This window comes from Megalops cyprinoides, chromosome 5 (genome assembly GCF_013368585.1).
Source record: "Megalops cyprinoides isolate fMegCyp1 chromosome 5, fMegCyp1.pri, whole genome shotgun sequence".
NCBI lineage: Eukaryota > Metazoa > Chordata > Actinopteri > Elopiformes > Megalopidae > Megalops > Megalops cyprinoides.
In genome coordinates this window covers 676,624-703,858 of record NC_050587.1, presented here as the reverse complement: position 1 = coordinate 703,858, position 27,235 = coordinate 676,624, and the positions used below count along the sequence as shown (strand labels likewise).

The 27,235-nt window shown below is 43.9% G+C and overlaps 1 protein-coding gene across 1 annotated transcript; it reads left to right on the top strand.

Moving 5' to 3' along the window:
* The first annotated feature begins 10,064 nt into the window (after nt 1-10,064).
* Nucleotides 10,065-26,895, top strand: urm1 (ubiquitin related modifier 1). Its single transcript, XM_036529642.1, has 5 exons — nt 10,065-10,099; nt 17,911-17,981; nt 24,309-24,390; nt 25,789-25,837; nt 26,341-26,895. The coding sequence occupies exons 1-5, from the start codon at nt 10,065-10,067 to the stop codon at nt 26,407-26,409; spliced, it is 306 nt and encodes a 101-aa protein (XP_036385535.1). The 3' UTR covers nt 26,410-26,895.
* Nucleotides 26,896-27,235: the final 340 nt, after the last annotated feature.

Sequence of the window (27,235 nt, the reverse complement as noted above, 5' to 3'; positions counted from 1 at the left end):
GTGCGGTTGTGAAACATTTTTTCCTCACTTCTTTATCATTTTTTACAGAGCTTACACGGAGAAGTGCACTGCTGTGGGTACAAAGATTGATCTGATGTTTTAAAGCGCCAGCAAGTTTTTTAAAAAGTGATGCCATTTTCTATGTGTGCAAAATATTACACAGAACAGCATTTTGCCTGGGAGATACTGCACCTCACGTGATAGGCATATCACGGCATATACTCAGAATTAGTGATAGGCAAGTTCACTTTACTTCTTGTCATGTGACTTGAGTGCTTTGCTTCCTGTGATCTCCATATTCTACAACCGTTGTCATGATTATGATGTGTTCAAGGGGATCATGCTCACTGTGCCCTATGTAAACTCAGGAGGGGCCCACTGCTCTGGGGGTACATAGTACTGATCTTAGTTCACATAACACAAATCCTAATTAGAACTGCATCAATCAATCCAAGCTTGTTCCTGTTCAGACATTTTAGTGAATGTCCAGTTTATAGTCACACTCTTGACTATACAACTGGTCCCATCACATGTTTTGACAGTTTTGAGACTAGGTTTTGAAAAGACGCAGCATTGCTGAGGTAGAGCCCATCAACTGATAGATGTTAGAGTAAGAGGGGGCGGGATGGACAGGAAGGTCCAGCTGATTGATCTTGAGGCCTACATCACACATGCCATGTTCAACAGGAGCAATGGAGGAGCTGAGGCGGTAGACGTGGCCCAGATTCAAATGCATTGGTCAGATGTTGCACATATGTTCCAGACGGTGTTGCTGTGGCAAAAAAAAATCACTGTTCACTCTACTGTGGGAAAGCTCACATGCAACATGTTCACACAAACTCCTTATTTTTAACTTATTTTAATTGTTCTCAGGATTATATCATGATATAATATGGAAGCATGATGTAGTATTATGTCCTGTCAGTAATACAGTCTCAGTATTATATCGTGATGTGTCAACTTCTCCCCACCTTTATACCCAAACCCTGCCCCTATTCTGAAATCCATGGCATACATGTAGAGGCATGGCTTCTTCCTTCTACACCATGGGATGGCTAGGTGAAATTGTCAAACACCACAACTTTGAAGAACACAATGCGTTCTGTGCCTCAATGAGGTCTCAATGTACAAACTGCATCCTTATTGATAAGACTGGAAAAGTAACTACAGCAATCAATAAGCTTTTATTTATTATAGCACACATTTGCAATCAGATTGACTCTCTCAACTTATAAATATTAAAGCATTATAGCAAAGTCATAACATTTAACTGAATTAGTTGACACAAAGCACTTTACCAATCATTTTGTGGGCAGTAGGTCTTTTTGAAACATTTGTGGAGAAGCATGTAATACTGAAAAATGTCCAGCAAGTGGCAACCATACCTCAGATAAATCCACAACAGGGTGCTACAGACAACGTATACAAACAACGTATTCCGGGTGAAATAAAGAGGAAATACCGTGGCTGCAGAGCTGGGATTAAACGGCGAATGAAGAAGAGGAGATACAAGCCGTATCTCCCTTCCATCATTATGAGAAACGTGAGATCGCTGGCGAATAAGACGGACGAACTGACGGCACTGGTGAGGAGCCAGAGGGAATTCCGGGAGTGCCGTATCATGTGTTTTACGGAGACATGGCTGCATGAAGATATCCCGGACTACAACGCCACCGTCTCCAGTTTTGAGACAATACGGGCAGACAGAGACCAAAGGAAGAGCGGTAAGAAAAAGGAGGGGGGCTTGCCGTTCTCATTAACAACAGATGGTGCAACCCAGGACATATTACTGTCAGGGAGAGAGTTTGCAGCCCGGACATTGAACTCTTAGCGGTCGGTCTACGTCCGTATTATTTGCCGAGGGAATTCTCACATGCGATAATGACCGCTGTTTATGTTCCGCCATCGGCCGACGCGAACACAGCGTGTGACGTCGTCCTCTCGGTGACGGCGGAGCTCCAGTCACAGCACCCCAGCGCTTTCATCGCGATATCTGGAGACTTCAACCACGTGACTCTGTCTTCCACTATGACAAACTTCACCCAGTTTGTTGACTGTCCAACCAGAGACAATAAACCCTGGACTTACTGTATGCCAATGCTAAAGACGCATACAGCTCCACAGCCCTACCCCCACTTGGCAGATCAGATCACAACCTGGTCCACCTCTCACCCCAGTATAAGCCTCTTGTCCAGCGGCAACCTGCAACCACCAAGACATTCAGGAGGTGGTCACGTGATGCAATTGAGGCTCTCGGGGTTGTTTTGAGGCTACTGACTGGGAGGCTCTGACTGAGCCTCACGGAGAGGATGTAGAAGAGCTTACTCAATGCATTACGGGCTACATCAACTTCTGTGTGGACAACGTCATCCCCACCCGCACAGTACAATGTTTTCCAAATAACAAACCCTGGATTACCAGTGACATTAAGGCTCTCCTTAATAACAAAAAGAGGGCCTTCAGAGCCGGGGACAGGGAGGAGATTAAGAGGGTCCAGAAGACAGTTAACATCAAGATCAAGGAGGGCAAGGACGCCTATAGGAGGAAGATGGAGTGCAGGCTTCAACAGAACAACACAAGGGAGGTGTGGAACGGCATGAGGAGAATCACCGGCTACAACCAGACCAGCAGCTGTGTGAGAGAGGACTGCATGGCCAGGGCCAATGAGTTGAACCTGTTTTTCAATAGGTTTGAAACCGAAGCCCTGGTCCACCCACCCCCCAGCCCCTCGACTATTCACACCTCCCATATCACCATACAGCCCCCCTCCAGACCCTCTCAGGCCCCTGTACCGGGGACTGCCCTTCCCCCCTCGCCACTCTCCCCAACCATCACAACTGACCAGGTGAAGAGGCAACTGGAAAAACTCCACTCAGGCAAAGCTGCAGGCCCCGACGGCGTGGGGACGGAGGTGCTTAAGGGTTGTGCTGAATAGCTTTGTGGAGTCTTCCAAAACATCTTCAGTCTGAGCCTGAGACTTGGAAAGGTTCCCGCCTTGGAAAGGATTACTGACTACCTGACCAACAGAACACAGTATGTGAGACTTGGGAGCAGTGTGTCAGAGACAGTACTGAGCAGCACAGGGGCACCCCAGGGGACCGTCCTCTCCCCCTTCCTGTTCACCTTGTACACCTCTGACTTCAGGTACAACTCAGAGTCATGCCACCTTCAGAAGTTCTCTGATGACTCTGTTATCGTGGGGTGTATCAAGGGGCAACAGGAGGCAGAATGCAGGGGACTGATAGACAGCTTCGTGGAGTGGTGCAGCCTGAATCATCTGCAGCTAAACGTCAGCAAGACGAAGGAGCTGGTTGTGGACTTCCGCAAGTATAAACCTGCTCGGACCCCTGTCGTAATCCATGGAGTAGAAGTTGAAGTAGTCCACTCCTACAAATACCTTGGAGTGCACTTAGATAACAGGCTGGAGTGGACTACGAACACAGAGGCCCTTTACAAGAAGGGCCAGAGTTGGCTTTACTTCCTGCGGAGACTACGATCCTTCAATGTCTGCAACAAGATGCTGCAGATGTTCTACCAGTCTGTGGTTTCCAGTGCCATCTTCTACGCGGTGGTGTGCTGGGGGTGTGGTCTGAAAGCTGGGGATGCAAACAGACTGAACAAGCTCATCAGGAAAGCCAGCTCTGTCATAGGTGGCGGAATTGAGCTGGACTTACTAGGGGCGCTGGCGGAGAGAAGGATGCTTAACAAGCTGGTGAGCATTCTTAACAACACCTCCCATCCTCTCCATGACGGGCTTGTGAAGATGAAGAGCACCTTCAGTGGCAGGCTGATCTCCCCAAAATGTTCCACTGAGAGGCACAGAAGGTCTTTTCTGCCTGCATCCATCAAACTATACAACTCTTCCCTCTCTGCTGCAACATGGGATTGACTGGCACCTGATGCCCTGTGCTGTCCCCCCCCAACACACACACATAATCTTTGGACATGGGACAATAACTATTCTCTAGCCATCTGGTCAGGATTTGCACTATATAGTTATCATTGTTTTGCATATGTATTGCATATTTGCATATTTGCATGTACAACAATAACTGTTTTTCTACTGCACTTCATACTGTATAATAGCAATAACCTTACCCTTGTTTATTCTTGTTTCATAATTCATTTTATACTATGTATATAATCATAGCACAAGCATGATAACTTCTCCATCTCACTATTCTCATTTATTTATTTATTGTATGACAGCTACTGCACAACACATAATTGCACAAACATCTTTCTATTTGTTGTATTTTATACCTCTCTATTTATTTTATTCAATTTATTCTTTTGTTGTTTTTGATGTGTGCCAGACGGTGCAGTTGTGACACTCAAATTTCCTTTGGGATTAATAAAGTATTTCTTATTCTTATTCTTACAATGGCTTAACTGAAAGCAGGCATCAGAAGGCTAAAAGTCAAAGCCTTGACAGAGATAAAGAAGCGATGCAACAGGGGTATTTGGGGAAAATGCAGACAGGAAGAGAATGTGTGAGCTATCACTGCAGGACCGTACGAATTGGACTGAGCTCCTCTTCACACTCTCTTTGTGTGGTGGCTATCTGTGCCCCATCTCTCAGATGGGTTCTTTCTGCAAGGGATTATTTCTGACCATCCGATCTCTTATTTTATACCCTTCCTTAGAGCTGGCACCATGCCAGCTACCTAGTACCTTTGTCAATGTGTGCCATCCTGGCACAGCAGCATGGTAAACCCAGCTGGGGTAATCATCCACTGCTTTTCAGTCCGGGGCCCATGCTTTCATAATTGGGCTCAGAAGACCTCTCCATGCAGCACTCCACCAGGAGATGATGTGGTCTCTCTGACCCTCTTTCTGTCACAGCTCAAACAGCTTTACTGCCATGGCACAGGAGCTCTTAGTCCACAGGACCAGGGACAGGGTTACACTGACCTAGTGAGCATGATTGAACAGTTCTGTGCCTTCCCCTGTTAAAAAGGGACTGCTTGGAAAATGTCACTGGTGAAACCACTGAATTCCTTATGCACTTTATCCTTAGGCAGGGGGAAAGTGTTAACTTTAGTGAGGGTAGAGGAAATGGGGTACAGGTAGAAAAATCACACCGCCATTGAAAATGTTATTATACTGTTATCCAAAAGTGTTATAGGGAAAGGGACAGTACAGGATAAGAAAAACAGAGAAGTGCTAGAGCGGAAATCACAAAGTGCACCAATAATCAAGAACATATGGCATTATTGATCTTAGTGCTGAGAGTCTGGGTTCAGGGAGCCAAGACACAGTCTGAAGAGGTGTCTTTTCACCCTCTGCTGGAAGATGCCCAGTAACTCTGCTGTTCGGGCTGTTGTAAGTACCTTATATCCCCATGTGTTGCAGATCCAACAACAGATCCACCATGTCCACTAAGAAGGGTTGTTTTGTTGTACCTTAGAGGGACACTCTCAGCATGGACAACATGATCAGGAGGGACCCTGCAGAGCCACAGAGAAGACATGCCTCTTTACAGCTTCAGGAGTGCAATTAACTTGTCTTTCTCAGTCTGAGAGGAGGACAGCTTTTTGAGCTGAGCATATTTACTATTCTTAGTTAGATTAGGGAACTGAGAGGTTTACTTTAAATACCACTTACAAGTCACTCATGCTGGATTTATGAGGGACTTGACCAGAAGAGGAGGTTATTTTCAACTGTGTCCTGGTGACTTCACCTGGAATGACACTGTCATGGCACATGCCAGTAACACTTACATATCTACCCCAAGTTTACTTTTGGCAAATCACAGTTTTGTCTGAAGGAAAACAGAATGATGAAATCCAAATGGAGGGAAAAGAAGTAACATTAGTGAGTAACGTGGGTTATTAACAACATACAAAAGTAAATATATTAAATAAATTAAAATGAAAAAAATCAATTGAATATGCTATGTAACAAATAATATAATGGATATCTAATGAACATGACTATTAATAATTAATACATAGTGATAGTACAATAATACAGGTGGTAGAAGCTATGACATATATTGCATATTACAGTAGTCCCTTACACCCATCATTTCCACTGCTGAAGACTACTTTGAGCTATATTTGCAAATATTGTACTACATCATTCATACCTCCACTAGTGTTTAGGTTATGTTAACAAATTTCTATCAATACTGTCCCAGCTGACCCCATCATTGATTGCATAGCCTAATTTTTTTGCTACTAGTTCAATTTTAACTAGTGTCTACTGGTAAGACCCTGTTATTATGAGTAGCATCCAGCAGGGGACAGCACCACCATAGACAAGAGCTAAAGTGAGCACCAGTAAGTGAATACAAATTAGAAGATATTTTTTCAAGAACCAGTTCTTGTTCTGGTCTCTTAATGGCTGCTTCATTTTTTAAAGTATCATTTTTTAAAGTTGGCAAAGTGGTGCTCTAATTTATGAATCAACACAAGGGAAAATTTCAGAATCAGATACTCGCTGTGAAGGGAGGTACATGTTTTTTCCTGTTGGATGACTCAGCGAGTCACCATTTTCCATCCTTGAATCGCTGGAGTCAAGGGGTTAAACCTTAGCATGAGAATGCACAAAAAGCAGACTTGAGAATGTTATTTTATGCCTGTGCATTTTAGTTTCAATTTCATTTTTAAGTACTACCCCAGTAAGGCTTTTGAAGCAATGCAATCAGCAAATAATTCATTTTGTTTCTCTAAATGCAGGCGTTGTGATGATTTCCTTGTATCTTTTTTTAATATGAATGCTTTGAATGCAAATGCACCTGTTTTCATTCTCGTTGTTTTAATTTATGAACACAGCGGCCCATCTACGGTACTGAAGACAGTGAGATGTCTTTCTTCTCTGACGGCCCTCTCTGTGTACATGACAGTGAGTCACTGAGCATGCCCGATGCGGCAGTGGGCGTTTCTGAGGGGAGAGGGTCAGCCTGAGTGGCAGTGCAGGGGGGGGGATAGGAGGAAGGAGTTGCAGTGTATGTAATGTGTATAGGGAGGGCAGGAGGGATGGGGAGGCAGCAGACAGATGTGCAGGACAGCTGTGTGCCAGGCTGAGATAGATCCACTCAATGGCACTGGTACACAGACATCCTTCAGTCCTCAAACCGATGACCGTAAACACAACGTCCTATGATGGCGCGGGTGCAGAATGTCCCCGGGTGCCACAGGATGCTGGCACGGCAGTGTCCTCCCATACGTTCACACCCCTCCCTTCGGGACGACTCAGAAATGACACTTTATTCAAGAAACACAGTGCCCGCTGCTGTTACTGGACTGCCCCACATATTTCATCTTTTCTTTCTTTTTGTTTGTACTAACAAACACACCAGTACACAGGAGTAACCTTTAGCACAGGTAGACTTGAAACTACGTTGCAGTATTGGCATTTAGCAGACGCTCTTATCCAGAGCAACTTACATTGGTTACAGTTTTTTTTTTGTCCATTTATACAGCTGGATATTTACTGAGGCAATTTTGAGTTAAGTACCTTGCCCAAGGGTACAGCAGCAGTGCTCCAACTGGGAATCGAACCAGCAACCTTTCAGTTACGAGTCCTTACCCATTTACCACTATGCTACACTGCTGCCCCAATTATTTATTATTTATTTCCAAATGAATTATTTCAAGTATAACTTCCAAAAGAACATTGTATTATTTCCTTGGATACTCAATGGGAAAGTGCCCCTTGTTTAAAACAAACCCCATTTCATCAATTAATTTCTGAGTTCTGATGTTTGCATACTTACATCAGTGGATCAAATGCTCCAGTGTGAATGTACATCCTCTGACATATTTTTGATTTTTCAAACTGTGTATGTTCAAACAAGATCTTTTCCCCTTGTCAGGATTACACTTGAAAGTGTAAAAATGTGCTCTTTGTCCTTCTGGATTGGCACTGAACTGAATTTGTTCTCATACCTTTTCTCCCATATTCTTTATAAGTAGAGGGGAATGAGCATCTCTATGAAACCAGGTAAGATCTCAGATCCCTGCAGCCTACATGAGCTCCTGGTTTGTTTGCCGAAGAAGGCCTACACTGACTTTGAGTTGAGCCCTGTCATGGACAACGTGCTTTGCTGGATGACATAGTGTTCAAGGGAAAGAATGGCACTGTGGCATATTCTGGTGAGAGAGTGACATGCTGGTGTGTTGGACTGAGAAAATGCAACACTGACCGGTTCCGGTCATAGACTAACACTATGGCATATTCTCGTGACTAAATGAGATGAGAATGTTCTAGAGTTCTAGAGAGAGAGTGGCAGCATGTCCTGATGTTGAGAAAATGGCAGTACAAAGTGTTCTGGTAAGAGAACAACAGCCTGGAATGCTCTGGAAAGAGAACAGCAGCATGGGATGTTCTGGTGAGTCACAATTTGGCGGGTTCTGGTGAGAGGAGAAGGACAGGAGAAGAACAGCGTGTGTTTGGTGAGCTTAGCAAATGTGAAGTGACTGGGTGACATGTCCCGGTGGTTTAACACTTTGTTGTCTAAATCCTGGGGGCTTATTGAACAGGATTGCCACCCTTTCCGACTGCCCCCCCCCCCCCCCACCACCACCACCACCACCACCACCACACACATACCTCCCTTCAGCAATAGGATTCACATTTCAATCTGCCTCATCCCTCTTGTGCCTGCTTGTCTTGATTCATGGAGCCACACCCTCCACACCCCAGTCCCTATTCACACACATGGAGCGACTGCAAGTACATTCACAGCTACAGCAGGGGAGCTGGTTTACTTAGTCTTTCACTTGGGGAAAGAATCAAACTTCCACAAAAAAGAACACTTTAACGCCTCATCTGACAGGTAGTGATACTCTCAGGAAACCAACTCCTGTGTGAAACTGATGATGGCAAACACTCTCAGTCTCTCCCTTATCCTTCACCACTCTAGGAGGGAATGGTGGTTTCTCCTTCAACACTCCCAGCCCCTGGAATCAGAGGCCCTTACAGCCCTTTGCAGCCAGGGCCTATGTCACTTGACGCCCCTCAGCGCAGAAATGCTTTTTATTTGTATGTACACAACAACAGTGTTTGATGAAACCAGGTGTAAACCCTGGTTTTAACACCATCGTAATGGGCTCATGGAAAAGCTCTGTTTGACCGCAGAGCATCACTATCCAATCAGGGGTTTATTTTAAGAAGACAGCATGCAGTCATTCAAACCGGCTTGAACAAAGACAAATGGCCATAAATCTGTTTGATCGCCAACTGCTCTCTGTTCTCTGGTTATAGAGCATTTTAATTGAATTAGGATATAATTCTGAGTTAACGCCCTGATGACGGCACCAGTTGGGGGAAGGGTGAAGACTGATTACAGGTCCTGTCCTGTGTTCAATTCTTCTGGTCACAGCTCTAAAGCTCTCAAGGCCCCACACACTCTGTTGATAGCTTCCCCTGGCTGTCGTTCTGTGGCCAGCGCCCCCTCGCCCCCTGACACCCCATGGCCTCTGTACCCCCCACCCCGACTCTGCATTACCACATGAATGGATGCCTGGAAAGGGCCGCTGCAAACTCGGACGCCGACAGAAGGCTGAAGATTTGCAATTCAATCTGCCCCCCACTTGGGACAGGGCTGTCATTAACCTGACAGAGGGGGAAGGGGGCTACACTGAACTAAGTAGCCCAGCACAGCTTCAACACCCCCAAGTATTCAGGGACAGGTTTTTAGTTTATTTTGTGTATGGTGCATATCTGAACTCTTAATTATTAGATGCTCACTTATTCATTATTAACCCACGTTGTCCCTTGAGTATATCTTTAACATTAGAATATAGACAATACTATCTAAATATTATAAGTATAAATAATATTTTCTACCAATGAAGTGGTTGTGTATTCACACCCTCTTCCTTAATCTCTCCTGTTTATGCATTTCAATAGTCTATTTAAAATGCCAGTTCATTCAATTTATAGTTAGATGCAATGGAAATGGCACATTTTTATTTCTTCGAGTCCTGCTTTCTTGAACATTCCCTGCCTCTCGCCTTTCGCCTCTCAGGCTGCAAGAATGATCTTACGGGAACAGGGCAGCGACACTGATATTTCCGGCCATTTCTAGTTTACTTCCTCCCTACTCAGTCAATATGGCGGCGCCCATAGCAGTACACCTTGAGTTCGGGTGGGTAGAGATCAGTCTATTATTCATATATATTGCTAACTTAATTATTGGTCACCGATGTTTATCCAGACATTTGATTGTTTGCAACATTACTTTGCTAAATGATACATTGGCATGTAGTTAATTGTAGTTACCGTTACTGCAGCAAATACCATTATCAAAATCGTGTTTACGTGACCCAGCTACCTAGCGATCGTTAACGTTCCGCTTGGATAGCTGGTTATGCTCAGCTCGCTAGTGAGCATTCAACAAAATTACCGACAGAAATTTTTGGTGTTTAGATGCATATTGTTTATACCCCAGTACTTTACCAAGGAGTTGTATGTGTGCGAACGTATTGAATGGTTTGACAGTAGACAGAAACTGGGGGCTTTATGTGGTGGAGGAAGGGGTGGTTTTGTTGAAGCAGCTACGGGACGGACAGAGTAAAACTAGGCAACTGTTATTACAATAGCTGAGAATGTGGAGGTAACAAAGAGGAAAAGGCCGAAACTGATGGAGCGTTCACATCTCCGGGATGGAGACCATATCTTCTCTATAAAGGCAGAATACAGGGATTTTCAGTTCACTAGTTTAGTGAAGATGGCTGAGCTGAAAGGGAGCAGGGGAAAGCAGTGTCAGTAGGGCCCGTGTGGATTTCTAGGAAACGTCTTTGTTTGAGATAGTGTTCCCATCAAGATGTGAGATGGAGCCCCCATTAAAAAGTATAAGCTAACAACAACAGGTAGACTATTTGAAAATGTGGTAGAAATATTAGAACATACAGTCATGGCCAAAAATATTGCCACCCCTACACTTCTTTCAGAAAATGCACCACTTCTCCCAGAAAATTGTTGCAATTAAACATGCCTTGGTATTCACATGTTTATTTCTTTTGTTTGCATTGGAGCAACACAAAAATGGACTGGATAAAATTATTGGCACCTTTTCAAAATTGTAAGAAATAATTGGATTTCAAGCATGTAATCCTTTAATTTGTATTTAAACTCACCTGTGGTAAGTAACAGGTGCTGGCAATATAGAAATCACCTTGCAACTAGTTTAAATGGAGAAAAGTTGACTCAACCTGTATGTTAGGGATGAGAGATTAATCGAATTTTATTTTCAATTACGATTTTGGCTTCCAACGATTATGAAAACAAGATAAGATAAAACGATTATTGTGCCGCATTATTTATTTAAATGTGTGTATATTTCTTTCTTTCTTTTTAAAATGTTGTTCAGTTGAATTATATTGTGACGGAGAAAGAATTCTCCGCACAGACTTGGGCGCCTGCCTCGCTATGAGGAAGCAGGGGAGTGCGGCATTATATTTATTTGCGCAGTTGTAGAAGAATACACGGACTCAGTTTTCAGTTGCATCTGTTTATTTTTTTGGTGCAAATCATCCTGGCTAGCTGTGTTGTCTTCAGTCCTGTAAAAGGAGAGAAGATATTGTTATGACAATGTATAGCATTGTTTGGTTGTTGTTCGGATTTTGTAAAACTATAACGTAGCGAACACGAACGCTTTGTTTTCGGATGCACACGAAAACAAGCATTCGTGTTAGCCAATATAACAACCAACTAACTAAGATTTTCACTTTAAGACGAAATGTGATAATTGTAATTAAAAGTTTAAACGACTCACCTGTGGGTTACAGCTGCTGCCGAGAACAAATGGGCAATAGGAGTGCGTAGTCATGGGAATTATATAGTAACGTAGTTTCAATTTGTTGAAACGTGAAAGAAGGAGATTGTGCTGTCAATGTCAATTTTATCCTGCAGTGTGTTTTACCACAGTGTTTTGCAGTTATTTGAAAGGAAACTTGAGGTTGTGGATGAAATGCATTTATTGCAGCAGCAGATTCATCATTGTCATAATTCTGTGCTTTATTTCTGTAATTGACTTTAATATTTTGACCCAGGTAATGGGTTAGGCAAGGGCAGGGCTAACACTATTTAAGCACCTGGGTTCCGTCATTTGAGAAGAGTCTGTAGGAGAGTATTGACTCCATAAGCCAGTGTGAGAAGGAGACACTTGCGTCACCTGTTTTCTGTTTGCTGCTCGCCGTCCCGTCACATATAAAGTTCAAGAAAATCCACTGTTAAAAACACGTTTTTTTAAAGGTTCAATAAATGCATGATGTTTCCAAAGTCAATGACTAGTCGTGTTAAATAATCGTGATCTCAATATTGACCAAAATAATCATGATTATGATTTTTGCCATAATCGAGCAGCCCTACTTTGTGTTTTGTGTACCACACTGAGCATGGAGAAAAGAAAGAAGAGCAAAGAATTGTCCAAGGATTTCAGAACCAAAATTGTGGAAAACCATGGACAATCTCAAGGCTACAAGTCCATCTGCTGAGATCCTAATGTTCCTGTGTCCACTGTGTGCAACATCATCAAGAAGTTTATAGCCCATGGCACTGTAGCTAACCTCCCTGGACGTGGACAGAAGAGAAAACTTGATGAAAGACTGCAATGAAGGATTACTCGAATGGTGGATGAAGAACCTCAATCAACTTCCAGACAAATTCAAGCTGACCTGCAAAGACAGGGTACAACAGTGTCAGCTTGCACTATCCGTCACCATCTGAATGAAATGAGACGCTATGGTAGGAGACCCAGGAGGACCCCACTACTGACACAGAGACATAAAAAGCCAGACTAGAGTTTACCAAAACTTACCTGAGGAAACCAAAATCCTTCTGGGAGATCGTCCTGTGGACAGATGAGACCAAAATAGAGCTTTTTGGTAAAGCACTTCATTGTTCTGTTTACAGAAAACAAAATGAGGCCTTCAAAGAAAAGAACACAGTCCCTACGGTCAAACATTGTGGAGGTTCCCAGATATTTTGGGGTTGCTTTGCTGCTTCTGGCACCGGATGCTTGACTGTGCATGTCATCATGAAATCTGAAGACTACCAAAGAATTTTGGAGCGCAATGTAGCGCCCAATGTCAGAAAGCTGGGTCTCCGTCAGAGGTCATGGGTCTTCCAGCAGGATAATGACCCAAAGCACCCAGAAATGGTTTAAGACAAAGCGCTGGAGAGTTCTGGAGTGGCCAGCAATGAGTCCAGATCTAAATCCCATAGAACACCTGTGGAGGGATCTCAAAACAGCAGTTGGGAGAAGGCACCCTTCAAATCTGAGAGACATGGAGCAGTTGGCAAAAGAGTGGTCCAAAATTTCAATAGAGAGGTGTAATAAACTCATTCATGGTTACAGGAAGCGATTGATTTCAGTTATTTTTTCCAAAGGGTGTGCTACCAAATATTGAGGGTGTCAATAATTTTGTCGTCCTTTTTTTGGAATTCTGTGTGGAATGATAACAGATTTGGCTTTTTTTTCTGCTTTTTTGTATAGTTCCAATGCAAACAAAAGAAATAAACATGTGAATACCAAAGCATTTTTAATTGCAACAGTTTTCTGGGAGAAGTGATGCATTATCTGTTGCAATATTTTTGGCAATGACTGTATATGAAGTAACTGTTTAAATGTTTTTAACATTGATCTTATGCTATACTCTGTAAGCATGTGTGTGTACATGTGCATGTCATGAAATATATTCTGCATTAAATGTAAAAATTACATGTATGCAGGAGAATTTATTTTGTAGCAATTGCTCTGTTTGTTTAAAAATGTATGCCTTATATTTGAGAGTTTAGGTGTTAACACATACGTTTTCATCATTGTGTCATTGGGGGCGCTAGACAGACGAGAAGCAAAAAGATCATAGTGACTGCATTGTGTTGTGTGAGGAGAGCGATAGTGCGGGGATTGATGATGTGTCAGAACACTGTCCATTTTATTTATGCAGTTCTCTGGTTCACAAGCTGAATGGCTAAGCTGGTGGCAGGCATTTTCACATCTCTCTAAGTGTTTTATGTACAGTAACATGCAAGACATTTACCAACTCTTTAGTGGCTAAATTATGGTTTAAAACATGATGTTTGTCTTTAAAATTAATTATTAATCAGCTGAAATGCACTTTTTTTCCCTTTGTATCAAATTGTTGTCACAGTTGGAGTTGCAGCACAATTCATTTTGAGGTCATATAGGCCCACCCCATGTGTTTCACAAGATTTTGAAAATAATTGAAATCTCTTAAGTATATTGTGATGAAATGACGGGACCTTTAATTTGATCATTAAAGCAATTGTCAAGGTAATTTAAATAATTCTGTCTCAACAGCTTTACAATCACACTGCCAATCCATTCCGAACTGCTCCCTTGTGCTTTCAGGAAGAGGAGGGAAGATGATACTTTGCTTGCCTTCCTGCTTATGCACTCAAACCTCTACAATAATCCAGAATGCAGCTGCACGACTTGTCTGCAGTCTCCCTAAACATAGTCAAGCTACTCCCCACCTCACCTCACTTCATTGGCTTCCTGTTATTGCTTGCATAAAGTTCAAATCCTTGGTAATGTAAATGTAACAAGGGCTGTTTTTATTACTATGCTAGGCTAATGAATGTAGCTTCAATCTGTTATTCAACAAGACCAAAATCTTGGGGACTTGCAAGAAGTGTTATTACTTCATTTTACGTACAAAATGGACAGGCCCTGGGAACACTGCCATGAGTTAAGTAAACCCAAAGATCTGTAAATTTAATTGCTCTGTAAAAAAACTACACACAAATAAGCCATGTATCTGTATTTTCATGTTTTCTTAGGTACCTCTGCGATTTGAATGTTTATACATTTCACATTCATGTAAGTTGATCTCATTGGTTCCTACTTAGAACTCAGGACTTGACAGTGTGGTTAATTAAATTTTTAAAAAAATTAAAAAGAGAAACTGGCCATTGAAAAAGCAGAACTTACAATGGACTGTGATTGGCTGTGTATAGACCATGTTTCATGACTGCTGTAGGTGAAAAAAGAAATCCCCGGATGATTATTCAATATATACAACCATCATAATGCTGCCAAGTCCTGGACTCATACTATGCTCTTTTATGTGAAGAAAAACTGAGAAGCGTTCTGACTTTAAATGTGTATTCATCTGCATTACTTAGCCTTTATTTTGGCTGACCTTTTGAAGGAATTAAAAGTCACTTTAGCATACCTCACAGAACTTTGTCTATTCCAGCACAACAGTAGCACCATTACCAAAGCATCCACACACTCAAACACATTCAGAATGAAGGCATCTAAATTTTATACTCTTCCCCTACTCACTAAAAGCAAAAAAAAAAAATAGGGTTAGGGTTAGGGTTTAAGTGCTTCTCTCAAAAGGGTGCTAAGTAGTGTGAAGAAAAGCACCACAATTGTGGCAAATAGAAAACTTGCAGATGCATACTGATCTGTAATTCCTACCAGAATATTGTTTGTCGCTAACTTTGGACAGTGTCTACCACATTATCCTATGTAAATTCCAAAATTAGCAAAGTAAATGGAATTGAATAGAGTGCACAAGGTGAATACCTTTAGACAGTCCAAGGTGGTGATGGATAAATTCTTACATTGAAATTCATGAAGAAGCTGTCTGTAAAAAATAAAACTGTGATGTTGCTAATAGTTTTGAGTCAATAAGAGCAGCAGTAAGTAGAAAGAGAGAAAAAAAAAGACGACTGCTCATTTACATATTTCCAATGGCTCTGAATGATGGCTTTATGTCAGTGTAACATATTACAGAGGGTATTGATTAAATTTTATAGGGTCTTTCTGAACACCGTCCTGTGTGTCCGTCTTGTATAGATTTGAGTGAGTCTCGTGTCTCATTGACTGGGAACTTATTGACCCTGCAGGCAACTGACCAGTGGAGAGTACACAGAAAGACAGGGTGTAGTGTGTGAGTGAATGTGTGCGTGTCAGTGCAGGTGTGAGAACAGGTCTGCTTCAGCACCTCACTCAGTCCTAGAGTTGTGATCCAGTCCATTTGCTGGTCTCTGAACAGACACTGAGCGGGAAGCAGGCCAGCAGGGGAGTATTTGGAATACAACTGCACATTCTCCCTGCAATGTAAGCGCTCTTTATGGGCTGCGCACCTGCTGCAGTGGCCCCACACTCGCGCTCACTCTCCCTCTCTCTATCAGAGACCCGTGCTTGTGCGACTGTGGGAGTCCAGCTAAATAACGCCCGTCTGTTTACTGTGTGGAGGATGAACATCTGTGTAGTGCCATCATCCACCCCGATTCCCCCCCTCGCTGCTACAGGGGTGCATCCCCCACTACTCCCCATTCCCCAACCTGATGCCCAGAGTTAAAGAGAGGGAGAGGGAACAGTTCACCTCATCAGTCACCTGTGGCTATAATGGTCAGGGGAGCAAGGGAAAATTTAACAGCCAGCCCCAAACCTCCATCCCCCATGCTGGAGTGATGTTGGGCCCGTAGCAAGCAGTCCTCGCACAGCAGGAAATAGAGGCCTTCGAATCTGGGCGATTCCCTAAGCGGGGGGCAAGAGAGTGAGCCATTCAGGCTGCTCTCACATGGAAATCGTGTGGTCTCATTTGCTCTTCGTTTCTCTGTACCTTAAATCCTAATCTCTCTGTCCTGCTCCATGCACCACAATGGAGATTACCCAGAACCCACGCTCAGACCGGTTAACTAAGCCCACCCAGGACCCAGAGCACAGAGGGGCGTCCTTAAATGGCAAATGGGTGACGACACAGGTCACAGTGCAGTCCAGCATGGCAAGGGTTAGGCTTTGGGTTTGGGTGGGAGGCGGGTGGCAGATCTCTCATTCGGAAAGGGCGGTGCTGTGACTTTTTTCCCTGCCTTCCTGGATGAGGGGGGGTGTCAGATCATAGCATATATTATAGGGTTTTGCAAAAGAAGCACCTGGTGCCATGATAACTGTGGGCTCTGTGCATAATGTTTACCCTGGATTGGAATGAAACAGTGCCTGTGCGCAGGCCTACCACCTAGGTTGTTGATCACTGCTTGAGCAAAAGCTATATCATGCATGTCAGCAGGGGGCCCTTTCCCTCAATTCTTACCAAGTGTAAGTCTCCATGGTTTTCTCTTGTCTGCCTATGAGATTAGAGACATCAGTACCTTAATTGCATGGTGTTTGATTACACTGTTGTATGAAATACATGTAAAAATGTTCTTGTGTATGTACATAGGCCTATTGTTAGCTACATTTCTGTTTTAAAATGGAATTGGGGACTTAAAAATGGAACGAAACATTTTACAAATGGCATTCTGAAATGAATGGGGTTTACCGTTGTAACTTTGTACATGGGTATTTAATTGTGACTGAAAAATTCAGTAGTTTAAAATACACCCAATGGAAGGTGCTGAGTTCAGAGTACTAAGCACACTCCAAATTAAATATTTTTTTATTCTCTCATCAAATCTTTGTTTTGTTTTTTCTAACTTAGTCAAATTATAATTTTAAGAAATGTCACAAAGCAATTAAAACAATGGGAAATAAAGATTTTTGCATAAGTGTTACATGGAATTTGCCTTTTTTTAAAAATGAAAAACTAGGGGTCATTCATGTTTGTTATTTTTTTGTACAAAATATAACAGATGATACCTGTGTGTTTTTTCATGTTTGAGTTAAAACAAGGGTCGTTGGTATGCAAGAGTCTGTTCTCTCTGAGCAGCCAAGTCTGTCAGTCTTGTCAGGTGTACTTATTGAGCCTCCATTTTATGTCTTTACGGACCCAGTCCCAGCAGTATTATTCTGCTGAGCCGGGTTCCACCACAGTCTGTGTGCGGCAAATGACATCATAACCAGGTCAACTGTGGTGGAATTGGAATTTTACAACTTTGCAGTTTGAAGCGAGATGAGGAGTTTTTTGCTCAGGTTGTTTATGTAAGATGGTGCAATGGAGTGAGAGAGCTCTTACACGTTCTCCCTTTCTGTCTCAGAGGAGGGGCCGAGCTGCTATTCGGTGGCGTGAAGGAGCACCAGGTGACTCTGCCCAGCCAATCAGAGCCCTGTGAGTATCATCATCACCTTGCAAAGCACTGCACCTCTCATGTGTCTATAACATTGCACTGCTTTTGCAGCCATAACATTCAACACACATGACTAAAGCCTCAGTTGTAATATTAAACATACATTACAGTTTGTGGAGCTAAGCTGTCTGTGCAGCAGTGATCATATTCTGGCAAAGCTCTGGAAAAAACAAGTCTGATGTGATTTACTTATTTATCTCAGTGTGCCCATCAAATTTTCCTAACAGGAAATGAGGCACAGCCCTGCAGGAAATTAGCAGGTGTCAGAGGTCTTGTAAATGTGAAGCAGAAAGAGGACAGGACAGAAGGACAGGAAGAGAAGTGGTAGTTAACAGTACTATAGTCCCTACCGCGTATTGAATTTAGCTAAATTGTGCTGGATGGATGTAGTTGTAGTATAGTATAGAAGTTTCCTCAGCAGTCACCAGAATTGAAATTGCAAGTCTCATCTGACTGTTCCATCCCAGAGATTAGTTTCAGATATGATGTAATGTGCATCAATAACCAGCAGAAAGAAAAAAACATCTTGATAAGTGTCATTCCAAACATCCATCCATCTACTCAGGTAAAACGCATTTAAATTTGTACTTGTCTAAACATTGATGATAGGACAAAGTAAATTGAAAGATTGAATGACCCTCCACATACTGTTTCTGTTCTTTTTGTGAAAACACAGGACAGTCTTCAGTAATGCAGCCATAGCATACTTGGGGACATAGCATGTCCCCAAGCATACTTGGCCATTTCCATGAGGACACTTGTGCTGATCTGTGTAATTGTTAAGGCAAAAATGCCAGGGCATCCATGAGCTGAACCAGACACAGAGGAAAGGTGATAAAACTGGGAGCTGCTATATTCTACATGCACATGTGCAGCAGGAAGTGGCTCGGGTACAGAGCAGTGAGTCTGTAAGAAGCCTGGTGTGGAAGCCCAGGACTCATAGGATAGACCATAGTGGGAGATATGGTGGATTTCTGATTGAAATTTGAATCCCACACCCCACCTCCCCACTCCCATTCCAGAACTCTGAGTTATTACTTGCACCTCTTGTAAAGAACAATGCCGGTAGACATGGGTGGTGATGGCTTCATCTGAGCATTCGCTCTCTTGCTGCCGTCTTTCTTAAAGTAAGGAAGCTGACAGGGGGCAGGGCTCTTCCTGGCCTCTTCACCTCATCTGGAGTAAAAGGAAGGCTTTCCTGCATTGCAATTTTGGGGGACAAAAAGTAGCACAAATCATACAAGGAGAATCCTGCCCCCCCTCCCCATCTTTAGGCCCCCCTGGTCTCCTCTCTGTCACTCCTCTGTCCCCTCTGTGCCCCTCTCTGTTTGACCTGTCTGAGCCTGTGTTCACACGGTCCCCTGGACAGCTGTTCAGCTGGCCAGCCCGCGCTCCTCTGTTTGGCCCTCTCTGCCTCTCCATCACAAATTGGGTTTAAAAAAAGCAGTGCCCCCCCCCCCCCCCCCACCCCTGCTTTGCTCTAACAATGGGCTGTGGCCCCCCCTCCCCGCCCAACATCTGTGAGTGCCCCTCTGCCACACCATTCTTCCCCTAACTGCTCCATTATTGGCCCTCTTTCACTTGTAAATGCAGCCAGTGATACTGTTGATGGGTCTTTTATCCATATCACCAGGGTCAGAGGAAAGGTAGGGGTGTGTGTGCTGGTGTGTGTGTCAGGGGTGGGGGGTGGGGGGCGGGGGGCAATTGTGACAAAGAGTTAAATCCTTTTTAGGTGCAATCATTTCGGACGGTTGGCAGGACAAACAGCACTCCCTCTCACCCACATTTCTGCGGGCTGCTGGTGGGAAATTGGAGTGCGGCATGGGAAGGCCCGAAGCACCCCCAGAATCACTCTGCTACCGACATCCCCATCCCTCTATAACTGAGACCATATTGTTGATACATTTGTACAGGGCAAGGGAACAAATTTGACTCCTGAGAGGCTAGAGGTTTCCTTTTATTGCCTTTTATGTTTGGTAATCAAACCTTGTAAACTGCCTATGAAATGATTGTTGGTTTGAATGGCATTCAGCCATCATCTGTACACAGAAGTGGCCATAAAAATATCTGATAGATTTTCTGATGCTGCTGTTGAGTTTGTTAGTTGTTTGAGTCAAACTTTTATTTCTGTTCCAGCCTCGGAACTTGAGTGTATGTGACCCCTAGCGATACTAGCAAACATTGTTGATTGAGATTTGAGAAATGAGTTTTAATGAAGGCAGAACAGACCTGCATAAGGCCATATGATCTAAGCAAATAGATATTTAATACACTCTTAGCCATATTCTCCATCAGCTGGTTAGACTTTTCTTCATTGTTTAAGGCATTAAAATGGACTAGCATGGAGACCAATTGGCTGGTTTCTATGCTAGTCCATTCCCCACAGGTTCTCTGGTGTAAATATTTAATACAAAGAATATATTTAACACCAGTACAAACCCTCAAGTAATCTGATGGCATAATGAGCCCTTATTAAAGGGGGAAGTTTTCATGATTAGCTGTCAAAGATTTTGAAATTTAATGTCGGGGCTCACAATCCATAGCACACTTCCTGTGTTCATATTCCCACTTCCTGTGTTTAGACTCATCTGTGTATCTTTTCGTCTGAGGGAATGTCACAGGTGGTGCAGCAGTATGACCAGTGCGCAGCAGGCTGGGGTGCGTGACAGACAGGGGCCGTGGTCAGGCTCCGTGAGTTTGTCTTTGCTGTTTGAAGAGAACAGATCAGGTTGGCTCCTGGTGAGAGAATGGTCACGGTATGAACTACACATGCATCCCACTCAAAAGATGATGGAGATGTGGCCTCAGTTTATATAGCACTGGTAGATAGAGGGTATGGAATGGAGCAGGATGGCATGGCCTTTGTGTGATTCCTTTGCTTTGAAATCCTGGTTTTTCCATTCTGTTTTACATACTCTGTTTGCTTCTTTCACTTTCATCTAATTTGTGTGTGTGTGTGTGTATGTGTGTGTGTGTGTGTGTGTGTGTGTGTGTGTGTGTGTGTGTGTGTGTGGGAGGGAGGCTGGGCTCCTCTCTCAGATGTCCTGCTGGGAACACTGGGTGATATGTGTTATTTCAGCTCCTGTCCTGACCTCACTGAAACTGCACGCACAACAAAGGGGTCGCCCCCATGGCAGGGGAGTCTCCACGACAACCTGAGCACAAAAGGTGTCCGGTAGCAGGAATGCGGGGAGGGTCGGGCAAACCGGGGCCTGTGGGCAACCTTGACGGACCACTGGACCCCACCATCAATGCCGAGCAGGCAACCGTGGGGGATGCATGGGGTTCAGACTGCTGCCATGGGCAAGGGGTGACGTGGGAGTGCAGAAGTAATCCCCGCCATAGTCTCGGCCTTTCATCTCAGCTCCAGAGTGACTGATGACCCGACCAGAACCCCGGCACCCAAACTCAGCCCCCCACGCCATAGAAATGCTGCCTCTCCCAATCTCGCGAAGATGAATGATCCTGCTCCTGCAAATAATGCCGATGATGATGATAATGCAAAAAAAAGAAAAGAGAGCACTTTTGAGTTACTGTGCAGACACGCTCTCCCTCCCACGCAGAACTATCCCAGAATGCACCTGGCAGCAGTGACGCACTCTCTCTGTCCCGCCCCGCCCACATCATCCTGCGCTTATCAGGGATGCAGCACGTCAGAGTGGCAGGACAATGAAGGCACAAAGGATTCGGGAAAAGCCTTCCCCCCCCCCAACCTCCTAGCTGTTACAAGGGGATATCTGCAGTTCAACTTGCGTTTGGAAGTTACAACATGAGGAGATGAAGAGGTTGGAGTGATTGCTTCTGTTTTTAGCTCTGTCATTGTGTAAGTCAATATTAATTGCTTTGCACTGCACAGACCTGAGCATCATTCTTCTTTATAGGTTTGGAGAGTACAGTCTCTGCCGTTGGAAGCGAGGGCGATCGTTACAGAGGAGAATAGCTTGACAACCATCCAATTATCCTGAGACAGCATCTGACTTTCCCTCAGAAATAACCCCAAGTGGTGTTCCTAACCTTGCAACACTTAGCATTTTGCATGTGATTCATCTGCAGCAGTATAAAATGAGGAGCCCAGTCTGTATTACATGTGTCAAGCTTTCTCCCCACTGTGGACCAGAACAGACCCCCTGTATCAGCAGTGGCATGTATGTACACAGACCCTGTGCTGCTGGGATATAGTGACACTCGATGCATGTGGACATATATAAACCTGTCCACGTCCGTGCTATAACTGTGGCAGCACGCATCTCCAAAGACCCTGTGCTGCCTGGATCATGGATGCGGCGTGCCCATTTATGTGGAGCGATCACTTCCTGAGCATCCAAAATGGAGGCGTGCCAGAAAGAGGCTGAGTGCGCAGTGTCTCTCTCTCATGGCTGAGGGGCAAGGGGGAGCCCAGTACAGGAGGACGTGACATCACATGGACCCGCTCCGTGAGTGAACACAGCCTCGTCACCTCATGCCTCTGCTACTTTATGCGCATCATTCATGTAGTGACACCAGACCGTAGAAACAGCATTTACTGGAATTTCTATGTAATGTTGAGGATCGCAGCTTTGCTATGTCAGTGCTATGAAAAAAATTGTCAGCTGGGAGGAACGTTATGCGTCTTGTCTGTTTGTAACAGTCTAAATCATGACAAATGAGCCTTAGATTAATTAGTGATGACGACATCATTTTTTTCCTTTATCTGATGTGGAAGCTGTGTTACTGGAGTGTGTGTGTGTGTGTGTGTGTGTGTGTGTGTGTGTGTGTGTGTGTGTGTGTGTTTGTGTGTGTGTGTGTGTGTGAGTGTGTGAGTGTGTGTGTGTGAGTGGGGGTGTGGGGGCTGACTTGAGTATGCAAAGAATAAACAATAGATTGTGGTGGAGTTGAACAGACAGCTGGTATCAAAACAACTCACTGACAAAGAGGAGAGTCACTCTTGATGTTGGGGGTGGGGGGAACTGGTGGGTCATTTCAGTGGTGTCACATCAGTCTCAGTGAGGCGACCAGGGCATCCTGGCTGTCGCTTATACCAGCTTTTAATTCGTCATGCACCCTCCAAACACATCTACAAAATTCACCCCTCTCACAGCACCTCTGCAGAGACCCGCACAGTGCTCGATCTTATGGTGGAGAGCTGGAATCAGTGGTGTCAGGTGGAGTTAGCATCTCTTTATTCTCTTTCCCCCTCCCTCCCTCCCTCCCTCCTTCCATACCACTGAGGAACAAACTGGCTGAATCCAGTGAGAGAGAGGCTGGCAGTGATGATGGGCTGGGAGTGGGGGCTTATGGGATACGGGCAGCCGCAGTGTCACTCTTGCTCTTGGCCGCCATCATGAAGCGCTGTGCTCTCGGTCATGCGGGGGGAAGGGACCATGAAGCACCGTTCAGGAAAGGCAGCGCGCTCTGCCCCACGGAAACTTAAGAAAAGCAGAAATTAGGAAATGTAGCATTGAAGAGCGTCTCAGCATGTGCCGAAACGAGCGCACGGGTTGGGGGGCACATTAAGATGAGAGCAGCTTTTTCCGGCCCCTTGTCTCGCGCACGCTCCCAGACTCCTAGCTCCTTGGCCTTTGTATGGGTTTGACTTTTGGCCCCCATTGTGAACACACACAACAGAGAGTTCACAGCCAGCTAACATCATTGAATAAAGAAAAATAAAATGAAATTAGGGAAACTGCTTTGTTGGGACATCGCATGCGTTTGTCAGTCAGCCTTCTGCTGGTGTGGAGCATCCATGTCCGCTCTGTCCCTCATAATTTTTCAAGTGCAATTCATCTTCTGAAGAGGACGTTAGTCATACATGCTTGATTCAATGTTTTGAAACATCAGCATGTTTCTAGAAAACGGCCATGTATGACCCACAATGAATGACCCATCAGATTGGACATTTCCAGGAACCTCTTGTACCCCAGCATGCACTCAGAAAAAGATTCAATGCGGTGCCGTTTGCTGCATCCCACCTCGCACACGGCCTGCTCACAGTCAAGTCTGACACTCATAGCATTAGGGACTCCACAGATGTGAACCATCCCAGCACAAAGTCACCCATTTGTTACCTTTGACGCTGCATTCACGAGTTTAAAATCCAGGACAGTAATGTTGGTGTGATTTTGCAGAGCCTCCAGTCCTGGCCTCCCGTACCAAAAGAGCGAAGAGGGGTGAGGGCTAATGTGGCAGCAGCTGAGCACGGTGGAGTGGCTGGAGCCGGGGATTCTCTGCTTGGTCAGCCCGGAGGCCTTGTACAGTAGGCGCTTGCTCTGTGTGATGACGCTCACAGTGAGGGCAGGGACCCTAAAGCCTGTGTCCATTTTTTTTTCCAGGGGACATGAAGCAGCTGCTGGCGTGGATCAGAGCAAACATGCTGCAGGAGAGGCCCGAGCTCTTTGCGCAGGGAGACACCGTGTAAGTACATGCGGCCGGCACCTTTCCCGTGGGAGGGGGGCGGTGTGGTCCTGACTTGGGTCCTGATTGGGTAACAGTATTGTCAGAACATAGACGTACTAGCCATTAGAAGGGGTGCTCGTTAACAGTAGTGAAAGTGACTTGGAGGCCTGAGGGTGCGGTATTACATTTAGGTACGTGCACTTGGTGTAGACTCTTTTTGTGGGGGGCGGGCAGGGGTAGCTCTCTGTGGGGTCTTGCAGGGGGGTAAAAGCTCCCCTCATGTCGCCTCAAAGCCTCATTGCATGGCTGACCTCAGCGAACCGACTGATGAGCTCTCACACAGGAGGAAGCAGAAGCAGATAACATCTGCACTACCTGATACTGCTAGACGCTTAAAGGAGAGAGAGCCACCAGGTGACGCTCAGCTGTGTGCACGGGGGGTCTGCACATGTACACTGACCCCCTGACCAGGGGACACTCTTTATGGTCCAGTGCAGTTTTTCTGCTCGCCCAAGCACTTCTAAACAAATAAAAATGCCATAGGATTAACTTTGCAATGCCTTAAATGTCACCACTAATAGTGTCGGAGGAAGACACAGCCATAGTTCCCTTTTTCAGGGCTTGAAAAGCAAATATAAAACAGTGGCAGCGTTTTGGTTGCCTGAACTGCAATAAATAGAGTGAGAAGCAGCTTGTAAATTTGCTAAAGTATGTTGTTCTGAATGGTGTGGCTCTCTTTGTCACCCAAAAAAGCGGTACCCAGAACAGGCCAACTCAAAGCCTGTGTCTGCGAATAGTGCCCGTGGCCCTGAATGCATCTCTCACTGCTGAGACATGAAATCTCATGATTAATATTGTTCCCCTGAAGTGCCACCGGAGTGCCCCAAAAGTATACATGCTCACACACTCACAAACATGCTTACGTCCTAAACTCAGCACCCCAAAACTCCATCTGTTTTTTTAAAATATTTTTTTCATTTTGTTTGTACTGTTGGAAAATGTATTATTTTTTGTGCATTAATATTTCACTTCTGTGTTGTGCTGGTATCGCTAAATAAATGTACTATTTTAGATGTACTGTGTACTGTGTGTTGTTGCAAGTGAGTGTGAATATTCATCAATATTCACTGGGTAAATATTAGAAGATTTCATTTCTATGCTTCTTAAAATACAAAGCACATGTTGACACATTGTATTGTTTTATGTTTTTATAGTATGTAATATAATATGTTTATATTATACATATGTGAGCATACAGTTGTCAGAATGTGATAAAGCAAAATGAATTTCTTTAAAAAAAAAGCAACAAACATAATGCTAAATGAATTGGATGGAAATTATAGTATCTTTATAAGCACTACATATGTGTTATAAGATCCACTCCAGGATGGACTGTAAGCTTTGTGTGTTTCACAGGAGGCCTGGCATTCTGGTCTTGATAAATGATGCAGACTGGGAGCTGATGGTGAGTGAATGCTTTGGCCATGTGGCCTTTCACATCCTTCTGCAGGTACCGTGTACTCAGATGGGCTTGGACGGGAGCAGGTAGAGGTGGACTGGATTAACACTGAGAGCTGGGGGTGCCTAGCAGTTTGTTTGTTTATTTATTTATTTATTTATTTATTTATTTATTTCCTGAAAATGCATATGAACTTTTTTGCCTAAATTTAATTCTAGAAGATGTAAAGGAGTAATTGACCATGAAATGCACAAATAACTATTAATCAGAATTGAGTGGGATAGTTTACACTTTTTGTGTGGACTGGTTGTTTGGTAGACATTTGGTAAGCCCAGCAAACATTGTTCACACAATTAGGTTTTGTTTGTACTTCCTGCAGCATTATGTATTGGCTTAGTGCATCTCTGTGGAGAAAAAAAAGAACATTTTTTCTCGGCACTCACATGACCAAGAGTGCATGCTTGTGTTCAGTCAAAATCTAATCATCCTGTGTGCATTTCCTGCTGAAGGGTGAGTTGACATACCAGCTCCAGGACCAGGACAATGTGGTGTTCATCTCTACTCTGCATGGGGGGTAGATGACTGATGCGAGACACACGCATTTTGTTGGTTCACAACCATGATCTGACCACAGCTTTGCTGTTACTCTTCAAGTAAAACTCCTGATGCCTGATGGAAGACTGCTGTGGATTCACCAATGCCCCAAAGCTATCACTTAAAACAGAAATGACTTAACCCTGGAGATGCTGGCTTCCTTCATTTTGAAGGATAAAGTCACTGTTAAATCTTAAATCTTACAGAAACCAGTCCATACAGTGAACTCTAGAAAAAATTAAACCCTAAGGCTGTGATGCAGGTTTTGGGGGACCACCTGTGCTGGCTGAATTTTGGAAGATCTTACAGAGATGCACCATGGGTGATCGTGGATCCTTGAAGCTTCACTGGACTTTTGGTTGTTGTTGTTTTTTTTCTCTTTTCTCCGGCTTTCTCTTTTCTCTTTTGTAATTACAGCTTGGGACTCTGCTGATTTCCTTAAATAGTTTGTTGTGTTTTTTCATGTTTTTATATAATAAAAAGACCAATAAAATGCTGTTTCTGTCAGTTCAATAAATAATTATTTGTAAATATTTTATTTAAAAAATTATTAAACCTGGTTTCTTGGTCTTAATGTTCAGAACAAGCATGTAAACCTTTATTTAACTCACACTATGACACACTATGAAAAGTGTAAAACATTTTAGTCAAAACAAGATGATGAAATTAAACATGTGAAATGCATGAAGTGTTGTACATTAATTTTAATTTTGAAAGATTGCAGAAAAGTATGGCCTGTTATGCCTTGTTTCAAGAAAGCCAGAAGATGACACTCTGCACGGACTAATTTGAACAACAAGGGATTGCTTG